The sequence below is a fragment of the Nuphar pumila genome, chromosome 8, assembly GCF_984573655.1.
Source record: "Nuphar pumila chromosome 8, dmNupPumi1.hap1.1, whole genome shotgun sequence".
Lineage (NCBI taxonomy): Eukaryota > Viridiplantae > Streptophyta > Magnoliopsida > Nymphaeales > Nymphaeaceae > Nuphar > Nuphar pumila.
This window is the reverse complement of record NC_143256.1, coordinates 14296114-14312468: the sequence shown is the minus strand read 5'-3', so window position 1 is coordinate 14312468 and position 16355 is coordinate 14296114. Positions and strand designations below refer to the sequence as shown.

At 36.7% G+C, this 16355-nt stretch overlaps 2 protein-coding genes across 2 annotated transcripts in view; one reads left to right on the top strand and one right to left on the bottom strand.

Moving 5' to 3' along the window:
- Window positions 1-8726, top strand: part of LOC149829655 (actin-interacting protein 1-2-like) — a 151009-nt gene extending 142283 nt beyond the window's left edge. Inside the window, exon 3 of the mRNA XM_090016062.1 lies at window positions 8324-8726. Within this exon, the coding sequence (XP_089872188.1) occupies window positions 8324-8363 (40 nt within the window). The 3' untranslated portion in view covers window positions 8364-8726. The remainder of the gene's footprint in view (window positions 1-8323) is intronic.
- The window catches only part of LOC149829654 (exocyst complex component EXO84B-like), a 77884-nt gene that overhangs the window by 41699 nt on the left and 19830 nt on the right, over window positions 1-16355 (bottom strand). The window contains exons 3-4 of the mRNA XM_090016063.1: window positions 9616-10663; window positions 8360-8869 (exon numbers count right to left, since the gene is read on the bottom strand). Of these exons, the coding sequence (XP_089872189.1) occupies window positions 8360-8869; window positions 9616-10663 (1558 nt within the window). The remainder of the gene's footprint in view (window positions 1-8359; window positions 8870-9615; window positions 10664-16355) is intronic.

Here is a 16355-nt window from a genome sequence, read left to right as displayed (position 1 = left end):
TAGTATTTTTAATCTCATAGATGGTTCTAGAATTATACTGTTGTATTATATGATACAACAAACTTCAAATTTTGTATAAGTTTGATGGTTTTTTCTCAAACTGAAGCTTGACAAGATTCTATATTTTTAAAGCCAGTGTGTTTCTACCTGCAACAGCAGTACTTCATTAATGTATACTTTTGAATATGCTTTATTTATTGCTTTTCCACCATCAATCATGCTTAGGAACCCTCACACGACTTTCTCGTTATAATAGTGTTTGATGTTCGAGATAGCAACTAGAGGTCTCATGGTTTTGAAATTTCCAGCTTGCTGTCTAAACTTGAGCTTGTTGATCATGTATAGGGAAATAAAACAGTTTAGTTACATATCTTAGACTTGGGAAATCCTTGTTTCTTGTTATCCATTGATAAAATTCATCTTTTTCAACTGGGACTGCATCTTTTGATCTTTGAACATATGTTGCTTAATTTGTATTGCCACTGTAATGTTCAACTTTTGTAGCTTGTACTATCGGTAATATATCAAACTCCGCCATGAGAGCAGTCATGTGTGGTTCCACCTAAATACATTGGGACACCCATTAGATCGACTGAAGCGGGGTTACAGTATCTACTACCTATCTAGTTTCCTGCTGAATGGTTCATGGGCTAGTGGCAATCCAATGCGGGATACTACATCCATACTATACCACACATTTTTACTATCTAATAATAGTTTCTTGATTTTTTACCTTAGAGTGGCTGAACAAAAGGCGTCAAGTATATTTTGAATTATTCCCTGTTAAAAGATCGCTGATTTTGATAGTTGAATACTCAAACTATTCCATGTTCGGAGTATGATTCCACGGTTATACTACCCTATGTTCTGAAATGTTCACACTCAAGCCATAGCATACGCAAAGAAATTTTGGGCTTTCACATGACAGTGTATAAACATGTCCAGGATATACAGGGTGTTAGTTCAATGTTAATATGTGTCGATTAAGCTGCATACTTTCTGAATTGTTAAATACAATGGCTGAATGATCATAGGTAATAAGTTTGTTAATAGAAATTAAATTTCTGTGAGGATCCATGATAGAAATTACATTTTTATTTGTTAAGGTCCATGTCAAAACTCTGAATCTGTGCATTTTCTGCATCTTAACACATATATGAATTTGTGCAGTTTCTGCAATGTAAGAATACCATAGTATGTGCTCAACCCAACTATGTGCTTAGCTTGATAATTGGCAATTTTGATATTAAAAGATCTGTCATATAAATGTGAAAGGAAGTACTTGCACCTGGGATGGTGAACACATGCATATGAGCATGGAAGATCATGCACATTCCTAAATTTGTATGAAAGATCGTGCATGTGGAATTGTGTTAATATCATTGCGTATATTGCACATTGTTATGGTTTTTGCATATGGTGCATAGATGATTGAAATGAATGATCTAGGATTGGGTGGCCTCGGGCTGTGGGTTGCTCCGTTATTAATTTTGAATGCATCACAAAAATCACATAAATATTTTACTCTGAATTGCACTGTTCTCTGTGTTTTCCACAGGCGGGAGTCCCGTGATGGTTCTTGCAAGGGTAGATGCGAGTTTTTGCCTTTGTTTTTGTATGTTGAATTGTAAAACTCAATAATTGGCTCTTAATAAAATAATAATAATTAACAACTGTGTAATATACGTTCTGGGATCTCCCATCTGGATAATGGAGATCTTAGAGATTCGGTCTTGGAGAGACTGTGAGGATACAAAAACTCCGTGGGCTTTACTTTTGTCTCCTGAACCCGATATTGAGGTTTTTTCTCCTGGCCCCAGTTTTAGGGAGAGTTTGCCACTTTACCTGGGAATGGTGTGCACAGTTGTTGTTTTGGTATACCAACGAAATGACACTTGTGGTTGTGGGGTGTTCCCGACATTAGATAGGTGGTCTAATGTTTCGAAGGTTGTTTCGGTTGAGGGCTAAGTTTGGAACCAAAGTTACCCTGAGAACCTAACTTGACATCGGAGATTTTACTCGTTTGGTGTACCCGCGGGCAATGGTAATTAAAAAAAGAAACTTAAATTATATGCATTTAATAGGGCATGCATATGAAAAAATAAAACTTTAATGAAATATAATGATGTGTTCAAGCATTGCACGTAAATCATGTATATTCCTGTCATGCATATGTTATCTGTTCCGTTAATTGTTACATGTTGGTTGGTGCATGATGTTTAATCTCTAATGTCTGTTAAATGTCTTACTTAAATTGTGATCATTGTTATTGCTTAAATGTTCCCTCATGCTTAATAAATGCTCCTTGTTGCATAAATGCTTAATTGAATTATGAAATTATCATAATTGCGTTCTTCTAAATTTTTGCATGAAATCTTATCTATGTTTTTTAGCTCATTTGTTTCATTAGAGGAACCTCTGCTCAGGATTTCGGTTTTGACACCCTACTTCTATGGTTTTTCGCAGCCGCAGGCGATCAGTGAAGTGACTGGCTCCTGGGAGAGTTACGAGTATTACATTCTTGCTAGACGGTTCACAGAGGGACAGCGTGGCTCAGTTTTTTTTTTATTATTTACTTTTATGTCGTTTAAATAACTCTGATATGTCTTTTACAATTATTACTTAAACATTCTTTCTTTCAAATAAATGAATAATGTGGTTTGGTTTGGTATAGATGATAAGTGTAAGCTCTACTGTGGTGTGTGGTTATCCAATTGTGAATAGAACTGTAAATGCCCTGGATCTTTGGGAATATTTTCGCAACTTAAAAAAAAAATGGTATTTTCAAGGGGTATGAGTTGGGGTCGTTCCAGGTTTGGTATCAGAGCCACCACAAAGACTTACACTTTAATCATCTTTTTAGTGTTAAATTTTTTATTTTTGGTATGTGAGCCCTGTCCGGAAGCATCAGCAAGTCGTGCCTCTTACTCCAGAGCAGTCTTCTTCACTGGTAAGGCTATTTAATATTTTTATTCAAAGCATGTGAACTTTGTATGATTTGTTGCAATCATAGTTTAAATTTTCATTTGGTGTGAATTTAAAAGTCTTAGTGTGATTGTATGAATTGTTCGTGATCAACCCCAAGGGGATAGGATCGGTAAGGGTCTAACTTTGTGCGATAAATATGTGTGTAGCAGATGTTGTATTTACGCAAGGGTGCTTCGTCTTCCACTGGTGCTCCCGCCAATTGGCAGGAGCAGAGAGATTTCATGATGAAAGTCATTCACACCCTGACCGAGACCATGACGGCTCAGGCAACGCAGACGGCTCAGGCACTGCAGGCGGCATAGGCCATGAAAACGGCGCAGGCTGTGCAGGCAACTGCCTGTGACCCTCCTGTCGACGTTGTTTCGAATGTGGGCGGTGTTTCCTTCGAAAGGTTCTTCAAGTTAGACCCGCCAACTTTTGCAGGCAAGGCCGACCCAGAGGCAGCCGAGAGCTGGGTCGAGAAGATTGAGAGAGCGTTTGATGTCATACATGTCCCCGAGGACAGGAAGACACCTTCTGGCACGTACCGTCTGAAGGGCGATGCCAAAAAGTGGTGGGACACCCTGCGAAGGGTGAAGTTAGCCGATATGGACGTGATTCCCTGGGAGGTATTCCAGAAGGAGTTCCTGGACACGTATTTTCCCTCTTACGTAGATGTATTCACGCAGGGGTGCTTCGTCTTCCACTGGTGCTCCCGCCAATTGGCAGAAGTAGAGAGATTTCATGATAAAAACCATTCACACTAAGACTTTTAAATTCACACCAAATGAAAATTTAAACTATGATTGCAATCAATCATACAGAGTTCACATGCTTTGAATAAAAATATTAAATAGCCTTACCAGTGAAGAAGACTGCTCTGGAGTACGAGGCACGACTTGCTGATGCTTCCGGACAGAGCTCACATACCAAAAATAAAAAATTTAACACTAAAAATATGATAAAAGCGTAAGTCTTTGTGGTGGCTCTGATACCAAACCTGTAACGACCCCAACTCATACCCCTTCAAAACCCGTAATTTTTAAGGATTATTAATAAATAAATAACTTATTTTTTTATCTCCAAATTAGAAATGTGTTTCTGGCTTTTTTATTTCATTTATTTATTTATTACATATTCATTTATTCATTGAAGCCAATCAAGGTATAATTTGCATTTATAGAACTATTTTGGGCTATAAGTCACTATTTATATATATATATATATTATATTTAAATATATTTTTGATAGAGTTGGTAAATTATTGGAGTGTATTTGTGTGTTATTTGGCTCTTGGTAATGATTTATTGGGTAATTTGCTATTTTTGGTTAATCTTGTTATAATTGGCATTTTTTGAGTTTTTGGCATATGCGATCGCACAAGAAGGGTTCGTTGTATTGCTTGGGTAGCGGTCTTTGCAGACTTCGAAACTCCTCGGTCTTTTGAGTTTTGATTCATTGTTCTTCACATTATTAAGGTAAGATACCTTAACTGAACTTATAGAGAGCATGTTAAGGCACTAATTGTGTATGTTGCACTGAATATCTAAATGAATTACAAATACAAGTTATGCTCACAGACTTCACTTAGTTGTGAATATTTAGGACTCTTGTGATTGTAGTTCGGAGATCATGCTTGTCATTATTGTAGTTAGCGGAATATGGAGTGTGTTTGTTGTAGGTACACCTGTGTGTGGGTTTGAATGCTTGTGCACTTATGAATGTATAATATGTACGCAATGTGTGTCATCATACTTTGGTTTGCGCATACTATGTTGCTTTGTGTGTTTGTATGAATTTGATACATGGTGCACATATAACTACTATGAATATGTATAAGTCGTGTTCGATGCATACTGTGAATGTTATATATATTGTTTTATCATATGATGGACTCATTTATTCTTGTATAGAAGAAAGCATGCGAATGTTATAAATTGTTTTGAACTTGTATGTCTTGTTTGCTTGAGAAATATATGCGTATGATGTACGGTAGGATGGTCAATGAGATTTTGACTAACCCTTACACAATTATATCTAAGGTGATATATCGATTCATGTGGTGAAAAATGCATATGACTTTTATCGTGTGTACAAATCTCGAACTACGTAGGAGTTATGTATATTGAGGTTTAGTTGCTTCGTGTTATGAAATGTGCATGTTCACGTATGCATCATAGAACTCATGTTTTGATTACACATGCTTTGAGGTTCAATTTACGAAGGGAAATGTTCTTTGTGGCGATGATATGATGCGTAGAATAATATGCTTATGTATGATATGATTTAAATGCCACGTGAAATGAAATTATGAATGCATGAGATAAATGTTTAAGTTCAATAGTAAACTTTGGTTCATGAAGCCTTATTGGTTAAATGTGTGATTTTATAATTTTAATGTCATATGAAGTGATGTATGGTGTGATGCTTTGATTATATACATGCTTATGCCTGTGTTGATGGCTATCGACCCTGAGAGTGGTCAATCGTATTGATGCGTGTATCACAATAGTTTTCACTGAATATGGTACCCGTTGAGGAACTGTTCCCAAAGGATTCTCTGTGAGGGTGTGCATGACCAGATCAGGTGATCCGGCTAGAGCAGTAAGTCTCTATGAGGAAGTGCATTGTTCAAGAGCGGGTAGCCCGCGAAGACGGTATATTCCTGTGAGGAAGTGCATTGTCCAAGACCAAGCAGACCATCCGTCTAGGGCGGTAACTCCTTGTGAGGTTGTGCATTTCCCAGACCAGGTAATCCGGCGTAGATTTTGTAAATCTTTATTATGAATAAATGAAATGTTATGATGAATTGTGATGATCTTCTGAGTTGATTGAGATAGTCAATTATGAATCTATAGATTTGGCTTTTCTATTATAGCATGATTATATACTGAACTCAGATATGATAATCAGATCCTTATTGATTTTAGATCTTAATATGAAGTTATGATTGTGACACTTATGTTAGCGTATGTGCGAATGACACATCACGCCTACAAATGACTAGTTTTTACTTATTAGGTGAATGATACATTATGCCTAATAGTTTCATTGCAAATGATTGTCTGAGTAAATATATCACACATATGTATCATGATTCATCATGAATATCTAACTAAATTACTTATAAGGTATGTGCGTGTGTTTCACGTTGGAATGCTCAAATGTGATTTAACTTATTGTTTATAAAAATTATGAATGCATATGAAAATGATGCAATGATCCGAATGTCTTATATATATATACAGTCTTTTTTATATATTTTTTTAAATACAAAATATAAAAAAAAATCTTTTTTTTTTAGTTTTTTCACCATACAAATAGACATTTTTGGACTCGGTCAACGTTGACCGAGTCCAAAACAAGGACGGACTCGGCCTCGACTCTTTGATCGAGTCCAATTCGGCGTTGACCGAGTCCGAGCCGTGTCCGAAGCCGCACCCGTGTCGTGGCGTGTCGACTCGGGTGCAGCGCCTCCCTAGCCGAGTCCGTGTGACAGATCTGGAGGGTTAGATGTGTAAAAAATATTAAAAATTAAAAATTACTACAGTTTTTTACTAGGGGTTACCCATGAGAGTAGCAAACATTAACCCCCCACCCACACAACCACAGATATATGTGTGTGTGTATCCTTGAACACATACATGTATATTATGTGTCATGTACAATACATATAATTTATATATAGAATGTAATCTCTCTCTCTCTCTATATATATATATATATATATAATGTGTATATATATATTATATAGTATTATTACATATATATAATATAATATGTAATAAACATATAAAAATATTACATTATTACTTCATATACATTTATGCATATGATATATTAGTAATACAATATATATCAATCATGCTATATACATATGTTTACATATTTTATATAAAATATGAAATTGTCATGACTTGGCCAAGTCAAGGACCAACCAATGTCGGGTCAAATCAAGAGTCATTGGACTTTAAAGCTATGGTAAAAGCAAAGGTTTCTCTCAGATCACCTTACACAACTTATCAGAGAAAGGGATCTGAATCAAAGAAAGTCCAAAGCAGCAGTTTCTAAAAGGAATGTAAAAAGGTTCAAGCAGTAGATGTTAGATATGTTGGCATTTTGTTCAAACATCAGAGAAAAGAATAAGAGTTAGGCTAGGTTCATTCTTTCCAATTCTCTGACTTTTCTATATGTATCTATTTTCATACCAGTAAAGTTTTGGGTTGTGAAACTACAACTCATCCAAAATTTATAAATGTTTTGATTAGAGTTGAATAAGCCTCATTGTGATTTCCAGCATATGGCCAAATAGTGTAATTTAGCTGCATATGAAGACAATTTTTTTGAAACCATGAATTTATGCGTTAAACATCTAAAATTGTGGAGGATATCTTGTGGAAATCTAAGGTCCCAACCACGACAGAGCCGGACATTTTGTGAGGGTCTTGATTCATTAGTCAACTGGTCTAGCATCCTAACTTGGTTATGGGCATCATCCAAGAAACTCCATGAGAAAGAATAAAAAAACTTCTTCAAAAACCATTGACCTCTGATGTGGTTCCCCCACATACACCACAAACACGGATAGAGCACTGTTATCAGCGTATAAGGTGATACGATTATGCAAATTATAACTAGAATGGAAATAAATAGATACAATCCAAGCATAAAAAATGATACTGCAAATGATTAAACAAACAAATTACATAATGGCCATTCTTCAATGTCGTGCTATGCAATCAGAGAAACTGATACAGTGATGCTTATTTTCATCAGATGTCCAAGAATAGGGGGTTCTTTTCATGGTTGCAGAATGCAGATTCTTCTTGTCATATAGGTTTGTGTAACTTTTTTGCCTTCTTGTTGTCACTCTTCCAGTCTTAAATGTTACATAAAATGTTAAAGAGATGTGGCATCTGAAAAGTTGACATTTTTGGCCACTCCTTATCCTAAAAATATTACATCATCATGTATCCTCAAAAAGAAAAAACCAAAGAAAATGTAAAACTGCTGCAATTTACCTTCTCAAATCATTCAAAGAAAAGGAGATCTGTAGATTGCATAATGCCTGCTTTGTCTTCAACATGTGTATCTTTGATGAGATGGATCTTTAAGGAGAAAAGTAACCAAGATACTAAGAAATTAACTCTTCATATTCTGAATGATCAAGAGCATTAATTAATGAATTATACAATGGCTTCACCCAATCTACAAATCTTTTCCGAACCTGTAAAATGATCTAAAAGTCGACTCCTTGCCGACTTCTGCTTTGTAGACTGTTTCTTATGAGATATTAATGAAATGTTTTCCATACTTTCAAAAGAAAAAAATAAATGCATTATACGTTCTGTTGCAGGGAGATTTACAGAAGCTATGTGAATTTGAGAATTACCTGAAAGATTGGAGATGGAGACCAATCAGGCTCATCTACATATCCATCCAAGCTGATATACAGTTCAGCACTCAAATGAGTGTCGCCATCTTCTGTGAAAATAAGATCAAGAGCATGTTGTCTACAGAAACTGTCACGCAATCTGTCTACAGAACGTTGCAGCCGCTTTTTCCATTCTCTCTGTTCAGGAAGCCGGCTCTGCCTTTCAGAAGCTCTCCTCCGTGTATCATCCTTAGCACTTGCCTGATAAGATGGAGCAAGCTTCATGGCAGCACGTGGGAGGAGTTCATCAGCTAATAGTGAAGCATTGGCTAATAAAGCTATTTGTTGGGACTCAGTATCAGCCATTCTAACGATTTTATTCCCAGATCCTTCTCCATCATCTTCTATGGATCCAGGCAAAGCATTTATTAGCAAGTTCACATATGACTCAAATACTTGAAAAAGCCCTTCTAATGTTGTATTGTTTAACTGCATGCTGAGCAGTGGAGCCACGTCTTCAAAGAAATCCTGCAGGAACACAATAAAAGGTCAAGAATGCATAGACAAGAATACCATGGATAGCTGCTACATACAAAAGACTAAAAGAAGAGGCATAGTTATAGATTCATGAATGCTCGTAAACACAGAAGGTGTTTGAGTGTAAACACAAGCAGTCATTTTAACACAAATATTTCTAAGCAATATGTTTCAGTAAAATTAAGGGAGCAAGCGGAAGGGATAAATAAACCTGAAGAGGAGAAAGTTGGAAATGATGAATAGTCTCATAAAGGGAGGAGAAAAGACAACAAGCTTCAAAGTGTCTGACCAGAACATACATGGGTCAAATATTGACTGATAAATCCACTCACGGGATAGCCAGTCTCATGTAAAATAAACACAATTATGAGGTGTAAAAAACTTGATGATTCTAGGCAAATTATTTCTGCTCTTTTATAAACTAAGAAGCAATACCAATAACTCAAAAAATTAACTACTTGTCATGACTGTCAAATTATTAGTTCTCACACTTTCAGAATACTAGCTGTCTTACAACAGGGCAATGGGAAATTAGATTTCAGTAGAACCCAAAAAAACAAAAAGTGACAATGATGATGTAAAACTGCAACAAAAATCAACTTACTCCAATAAAGAATCTTTATATAATTCAAGTAGAAAAAATGACAAGTATGGAAAAAAGTGAATGGTTGTAAAATGGCTGCAAAATATTTTATTTATTCTATCACAAAATTCACCAAAAAGCAAAGATGGAACACCTGAACCATTGAATTGAACCGATGCGCACTGCTTGAAAGCTTGGGCTGGAAAGCAACACCACTACCAACAGCAACAGTAGATGATCGAGGATGAGTACTAAGCGGTTCATGCGTGAGCATCCAATCATCCACAGCAGCAAAGGCAGCAGTGCTCTCCTCAATTCTCTTAAGGTTAGCTTCTAATGCTTGCTCAACACTGGGCCTGAAGAGCTTCAACAGAACAAGACAAAGTGTTAATCCATGAGCTTCTAGAAGAGAACAGTGACCCAATGCAATTTGAACACATTCAGCAGCAGCTCTCAATCCTCCGGCAGCTGCTGATGAAGCTAATGCATGCCTCTTCACAAGAAGAGCAAAAGCCTCAGTCTGCTTACTAGACCATATAACAAGCTCCGATGCATATGCTGACTCCTCTCCAAAGACAGCCAAAGAATCATTAGCAGCTTGAGCAATGGCAGAAAATACTAGTTGTGAAAGAGCTGCAGTATATGCTCCTCCATATGAGGTGCTTGATGGCCGTAGACTTTGCATATTGTAAAGAAGCCTTTGGTAATGAGCATTGAGTAGCAAAGTATGTGCACGAGGCCCATCTCCAAGTCTTTTAAGAGCTGAAACTGCTGAACGAAGCTCAACACCCCGTGTAGAAGGCTGGCATGCAGCTTCTGCAAGTTGATTTGCTAACTTCATTCTATGTTCAGATATAGCAGTCTGTAATGATGAAAGAGATGATAGGCTCAAGGTCATCTTCTTTTGTGCTTCTGTAGCTACCTTTTCACCTTCATCCAGAGCAACCAAAGTGTCATCTATTCTCCTCTCCGCCAATAAAACATCAAGGATATCAGGAAGCTCAGCAGCCCATTTTTCAATATCTGAAGGCTGTCCTTCCTTGAAATCAGAAAGGCTATCTGATGCCAAACCATCAAATCGAGTAGATAAGGAATTGATGTTCACACCTTCAGCCAAAGCATGAATAAAACCTGCTTGGGTAGAAAGAAGATTCCTGATAGACAGTAGCTCTCCCTCCAGATCAGATATCTCCTTGGAAGTCCTAAGATCAGATATACATGAAGGAAATCAAGAACTGTACTTTTTTTTTAAAAATGTATATAAAAATATCCCCATGTCCTATTTTCACAAAGTTGCCATTTCATGTCATGTGCTCTTCTTAATTCCTTATCCTGCCCATGTCCATGTGACAGACTGTAACACAAGTAGAAGGCTGAAAGCCACAAGTACACTTACAGTTTATTCTTGCCAAGACAATTCTAATGTAATGCTTGACACACAGGAGCTGCCACCAATGTCAAACAGCAAATCAAGGGCAGTAGCCGCACCATAGCCAAACACTAATACGTGTGAAAAATCGCATTCAAACCAACAAAAAAGTCAAGTCAAATAACATTTTCAGAAACAACGTAAGTTTAGTTTAGTAATTCTAATTTGATAAAAGTAGCAGTGACTTTTTTGCTATAAAAGTTGCCACAAAATTTCAGTAAGGCTACACCACCTTAAGGGTGGTATGCTAATTTTAAGCCAGATGAATGCTCCTAATTTAATACAAAGGGCTAAAATCTACATAACACCCCCCCCTCCCTCTCCCTCCCTCCCTCCCTCAACACACATCACCAACCAAAAAGGCAAAGATACTCTAAGAAGACGAGACCAACAATCGAATCTTCAAATGAAACACACCAAAGATCTCTCACAAGAACCACGACAGTTCATATACAATGTTCACTCACAAGAACCACAAAGGTTCATACAAAATACCCAAGAAAGGGTATGCAAAACAAGAAGAAAAAAATATTTCTTATTTAATGGGAATTACCCTCATAAAAACATATCTTACAAGGGGAAACAACCCCATATTTATAATGCACAAAGACGAGACCTAGAGGGAGTCCAACGACTCTCTTAGTAAGTGCTTTTTGTCTTTGGTCAAAAAGCAATGAGGTCTAATAATGTCAAAAACATAAAAATAAAGCCTAACCTAATTAGATTCTAACCTAACCTAACTAGAATACATAACTAGACTAAAAAGCTAAAGAGATTACATATGATATTACTAAAGAGATTACATATTTTTAACACTCCCCCTCAAACTTATAGTTGGATAACCGAAAGTTTGTTCAAGAGAAAGTGGAATCGAGGAGCAGCGAGAGGTTTGGTAAAGAAATATGGCGGTTGATATTCTGAGAAAACATAGGGAAGATCAATGGTGTCATGTAGAAATTTTTCTCGCACGTAGTGACAATCCATGTCAATATGTTTGGTCCGTTTGTGAAATGTTCGGTTGCTGTCAATATAAATAAAACTATGTCGACCCCAATTGTTTGGGATGAAGGCGTTGTTGTTGTTGTATTGTCGCAGCATAGTCTTGATGCTCCTATACTTTCAACACCCATGTCATGAAGAAGACGCTTTAGCCAGACTACTTCCATAGTGGTTGTAGCCATAGCCCTGTACTCGGCTTCAGTTGACGAGAGAGACCTTTTGCTGCTTCTTGCACCTCCACGGAATTAATAATTCACCTAAAAATATACAAAAAATAGTAGTTGAGTGTCGATCATTGGGATCACCTCCTCAATTTATATCATTATAAGCAGTTAATTCTAAGGAGAAAGAAGCAACAAAAGAGACCTTGAAAAATGAAAGTTTTAATATATCTAATAATGTGTAAAATTGCTCTCATATTAACAATGGTAGGAGCATGCTGAAATTGAGTTGATGTGTGGACGGCATACGCAATGTCAGGTCTTATAATAGAGAGATAAGACTGTGTCCCGACAAGTTGCCTCTAAGGTGTTGGATTTTTAAATGGTTCTTCATCATCAATCTTCATTTTGATATTTACAATTTTGAAAGTATCAACCTGTTTTCCATATACCAGACCTGTCAACAATATTCAAGGCAAATTTAGACTGAGTTAGCAAATAGCCTCTAGAAGAATAAGTCTATACCAAGAAAGAATTTTAAGAAACCCAAATCACTCATTTCGAAATGTATTTTGAGAAATTTTTTAATCTTGTCAACTCTCTGCTTATCACTTTCGGTGATGATCATGTTGTCTGCATAGAGAAGAAGAATGATAATACCTGCATCAGAATTTTTAACAAACAAAGTTGTGTCAGTAGACAAGATTGAAAACCAAAATCAATTATAAATTGACTAAATTTATCATACCAAGCTTTTGGAGCTTGTTTAAGCTCATATAAAGCCTTAGTTAACCGAACAGTCTTTCTTTTAAAATATTGATGGCAGGTGGTGGTTTTATATATACTTCTGCAGCTAGATTTCCATTACGAAATGCATTTTTGACATCCATTTGATATATATGTCATTTCTTTGAAAAGGCTAGAGTCATCAAAATCCTAATTGTGGTCATTCTAGCAACTGGAGCAAAAGTCTCTTCATAGTCTATTCCATATTCTTGGGAATAGCCTTTTGCAACTAATCGGGCTTTAAACCTTCAAGAGTGTCGTCACTCTTGGTTTTAACTTTATACACCCATCGACAACCTATAGGCTTTTGACCTAGTTGAATGTCTGGAATAGTTCAAGTATTCGTTTTTTCTAAAGCTTTTAATTTTGTACTTCGACCCATTCAGATTATTCTTTTGTTGCAACATAGTTAGAAGGTTCCACGTAGGAATATATTAAAGCAATATAGGCTTGATATTTTGGTGAAAAAGACTCGTATGACATAAATTTTTCGGAAACTTTAGACACTCTAGATGACTTTATGGTTGACACTTGTTCCTATGCTTTAGTATATTTCTCGAGAGCACATGGTTTCTCTAAATTACCTCGCCTAGAGTATTGAATACAATCTAGAGGATCACTAAATGATTTTGTATTTGTTATGTCATTTTGCTCTTCTTGACTTTCATCTATATCACCTTCATCAATTTTTGAAACTAAGTCCAACATAAATGAATATTCATCTATTTCCTTAGAGTTCTTACTTTCAAAAAAACTTTCTCTTTCCAAGGACACATTTCTTGATACGTAAAATTTTTTAGTTTTGAGATCAAAACATCTATAGCTATGTCACATGGGTGCGGGTGCGGGTCACTTCCAAAAAACCCGGGTGCGGGAGTGCGGCAAAAAAAAATAAAATATATATATATAGGATTTATAACCAGTTTTTTTTTTGCTGGTGTGTTTGTTTGAAGACTTGTAACCTACGTTCTACTTGTTGTGTACTTTGGCGCAACGGGACAAAATTGATGAATCGAAAGGATTGGCAATCTGATCGACCCAGCCTGCTGCGTTCTGCTGACTGTCATGATTCAATCATGTATGAAACTCCCTGGTCTTCACAAAAAAAAATATAAGTGAAAGGTTTGATGTGGTTTGTTGGAGAGAGAGTCTTCACGAGGCCTATGGCTCCACCGCCACTGCCACGCCACTGCCTAGGGTTCTTCAAATTTCATTTTATATACAGTAGCACACAGATCTCCAGTCTGGACTCTGGATGACAGCTAAAAGAAATTTATTGGATTTGACATGTAGAAAAGAGAGGTCTACACCAGGCTACGGCTAGAGCACCCATCTCAAATCTCCAAAATGTACTCTAGATGACAGCTAAATGAAATTTATTGGATTTGACATGTGGAAAAGAGAGGTCTACACCAGGCTACGGCTAGAACACCCATCTCGTCAAGAGAAAAGTGAATACTAATAGCCACCAAGGCTACCACCACCATTATCATTTATTATGGAGAGAGAAATTCCTTGACGAAGAAAGATCTGGATGGTTGAAGGATAAAGACTTCAAAAGGCTCTTGAATTTTGGTTTTAATTTTTGAGGAAGATGGATCATCATTTCCAAGTTAACCAACGCTGCGAATTCATTGTTTGGAGGCAGGAATAGCATGGGATGCCAACAAAGCTCACCAGATGTTGTGGACACAAGTGCCCCTTTATAAAACAAGAGCGGCAGCAGCAAGTAGGCATCGGTTGTTCCGTCCTTTCATTCTCTCATCACTACCTGCAGGGATCCAGCAAGGGGTGGGGAGAGGTGAAGAATCTGGAAGTCCTCGTCAAGGAATAGGCAACTCTAAATAGACCGAAGCTATCAACGCCAAAATCAAAATCAAAATCCAGCAAGGGACGGGTCCCGCTGCGCGGTCAGCTATCAGCAGAATTTTTTTTTTAAATTTCGCAGCCCATTTCACAGGGCAAAAAAAATTAAAAATCAAAAAATTAGACCAAAATGACCCTGGATGCGGTCAACGCACCCAGGGTCGGGTTGACCGCACTCGGTGCCGCACCCGCATCGCGTCGCGTCGACGCGGGTGCGGCACCTGTCTGGTCGAATCCCTGTGATATAGATCTATAGCCTTTTTATGACTTGCATATCCCAAAAAGGCACAAGGGATAGCACGAGGGAAGAGTTTATCATTTTTGTCGGAAAAAACAAAACATTTGCACCCGAGAACTCTTAACCTAGAGTAATCTGGGATTTGTTTAAAAAGTTTTTCAACAGGAGATATATTGTTTAATGAAGAAGATGGCATTCTGTTGATAAGGTAAACAGCAGTTAGAGTAGCTTCAGCCCAAAAAGTCTTTGGTACTTGATGTGTAATGAGTAAGGTTCTTGTTGTTTCTATAATATGTTTATGTTTTCTTTCTACTAAATTGTTTTGTTAAGGGGTATAAAGGCATAATCTTTGATGCATAATACTATATAAATTCAAATAATCTTTAAATTTTTTTGACAAAAATTTTCTCCCTGAATCAGTGCGAAAAAATGAAATATCATTTTTAAATTAATTTTTGACTAAATTATAAAATATTTGAAAGTGTGAGAAAACTTCAGATTTATGTTTAAGAAAATAGATCCAAGTATGTTTTGTGAAATCATTTATAAAAAAAGTACATATTACATAAAGTTACCTTCTGAAATGACAGGCGTGGGACACCATACATCCGAATGTATTAAATCAAGTGGTCGTGAAGAAACAAAGGTTCTTTCTTGAAAAGGTAATCTTTTCATTTTTCCAAGAATACATTTTTCACATGTAAATGTTTCAAAATTACAAAAAAAATTCATCTTTGAAAAAAATTGGAGCTTGGATACACTAGGATGTCCAAGTCTCTTGTGCCATAGATCCAAGTCAACTTTTTGAATATTACAACACAATGTATTATTGGGTATTTTCAAAAAATTCATGTAGTACAAGCCTCATTCTCTATGGCCTTCCACAATCAGCTTGCCTGACTGGTGATCCTGCACTTGACATCCACGAGAGGAGAAAGAAACATTACATCCATGGTCAGACAATTGAGAGACAAATAAAAGATTTAGGTTAAGTTTAACAATATATCTAACTTGTGGAATGCAAAACCTTTTTGAGTTTTGAAAAACATTTTCAAAATTTCCTACTCCTTTGATTTCAAGGGATGTTCCATCAGCGGTAAATACATTTGACCCATTTGAGTTATGACATTTGGATAACATATCAATGTTTGGTATCATATGAAAAGAAGTACCGAAGTCAAGGAGCCAAAGAGTTTTACCAGGGTCGAAAATGTCGACAGAAGAGACGGCAGCTCCAGTGGATGAAAATGTTCCTTTGAGCAGTGGTTGAAGTGCTTTTACCAATTATATTAAGGGAATGCTTTCGATGGATGGTTCACTTGATTCTTGAGGAGGTTCGACAGAGGCAACCTTCTTTTCATATGGTTTCTTCAATTTTGGACAATAAGTCTTCACATGTCCCGGTTCTCGACAAT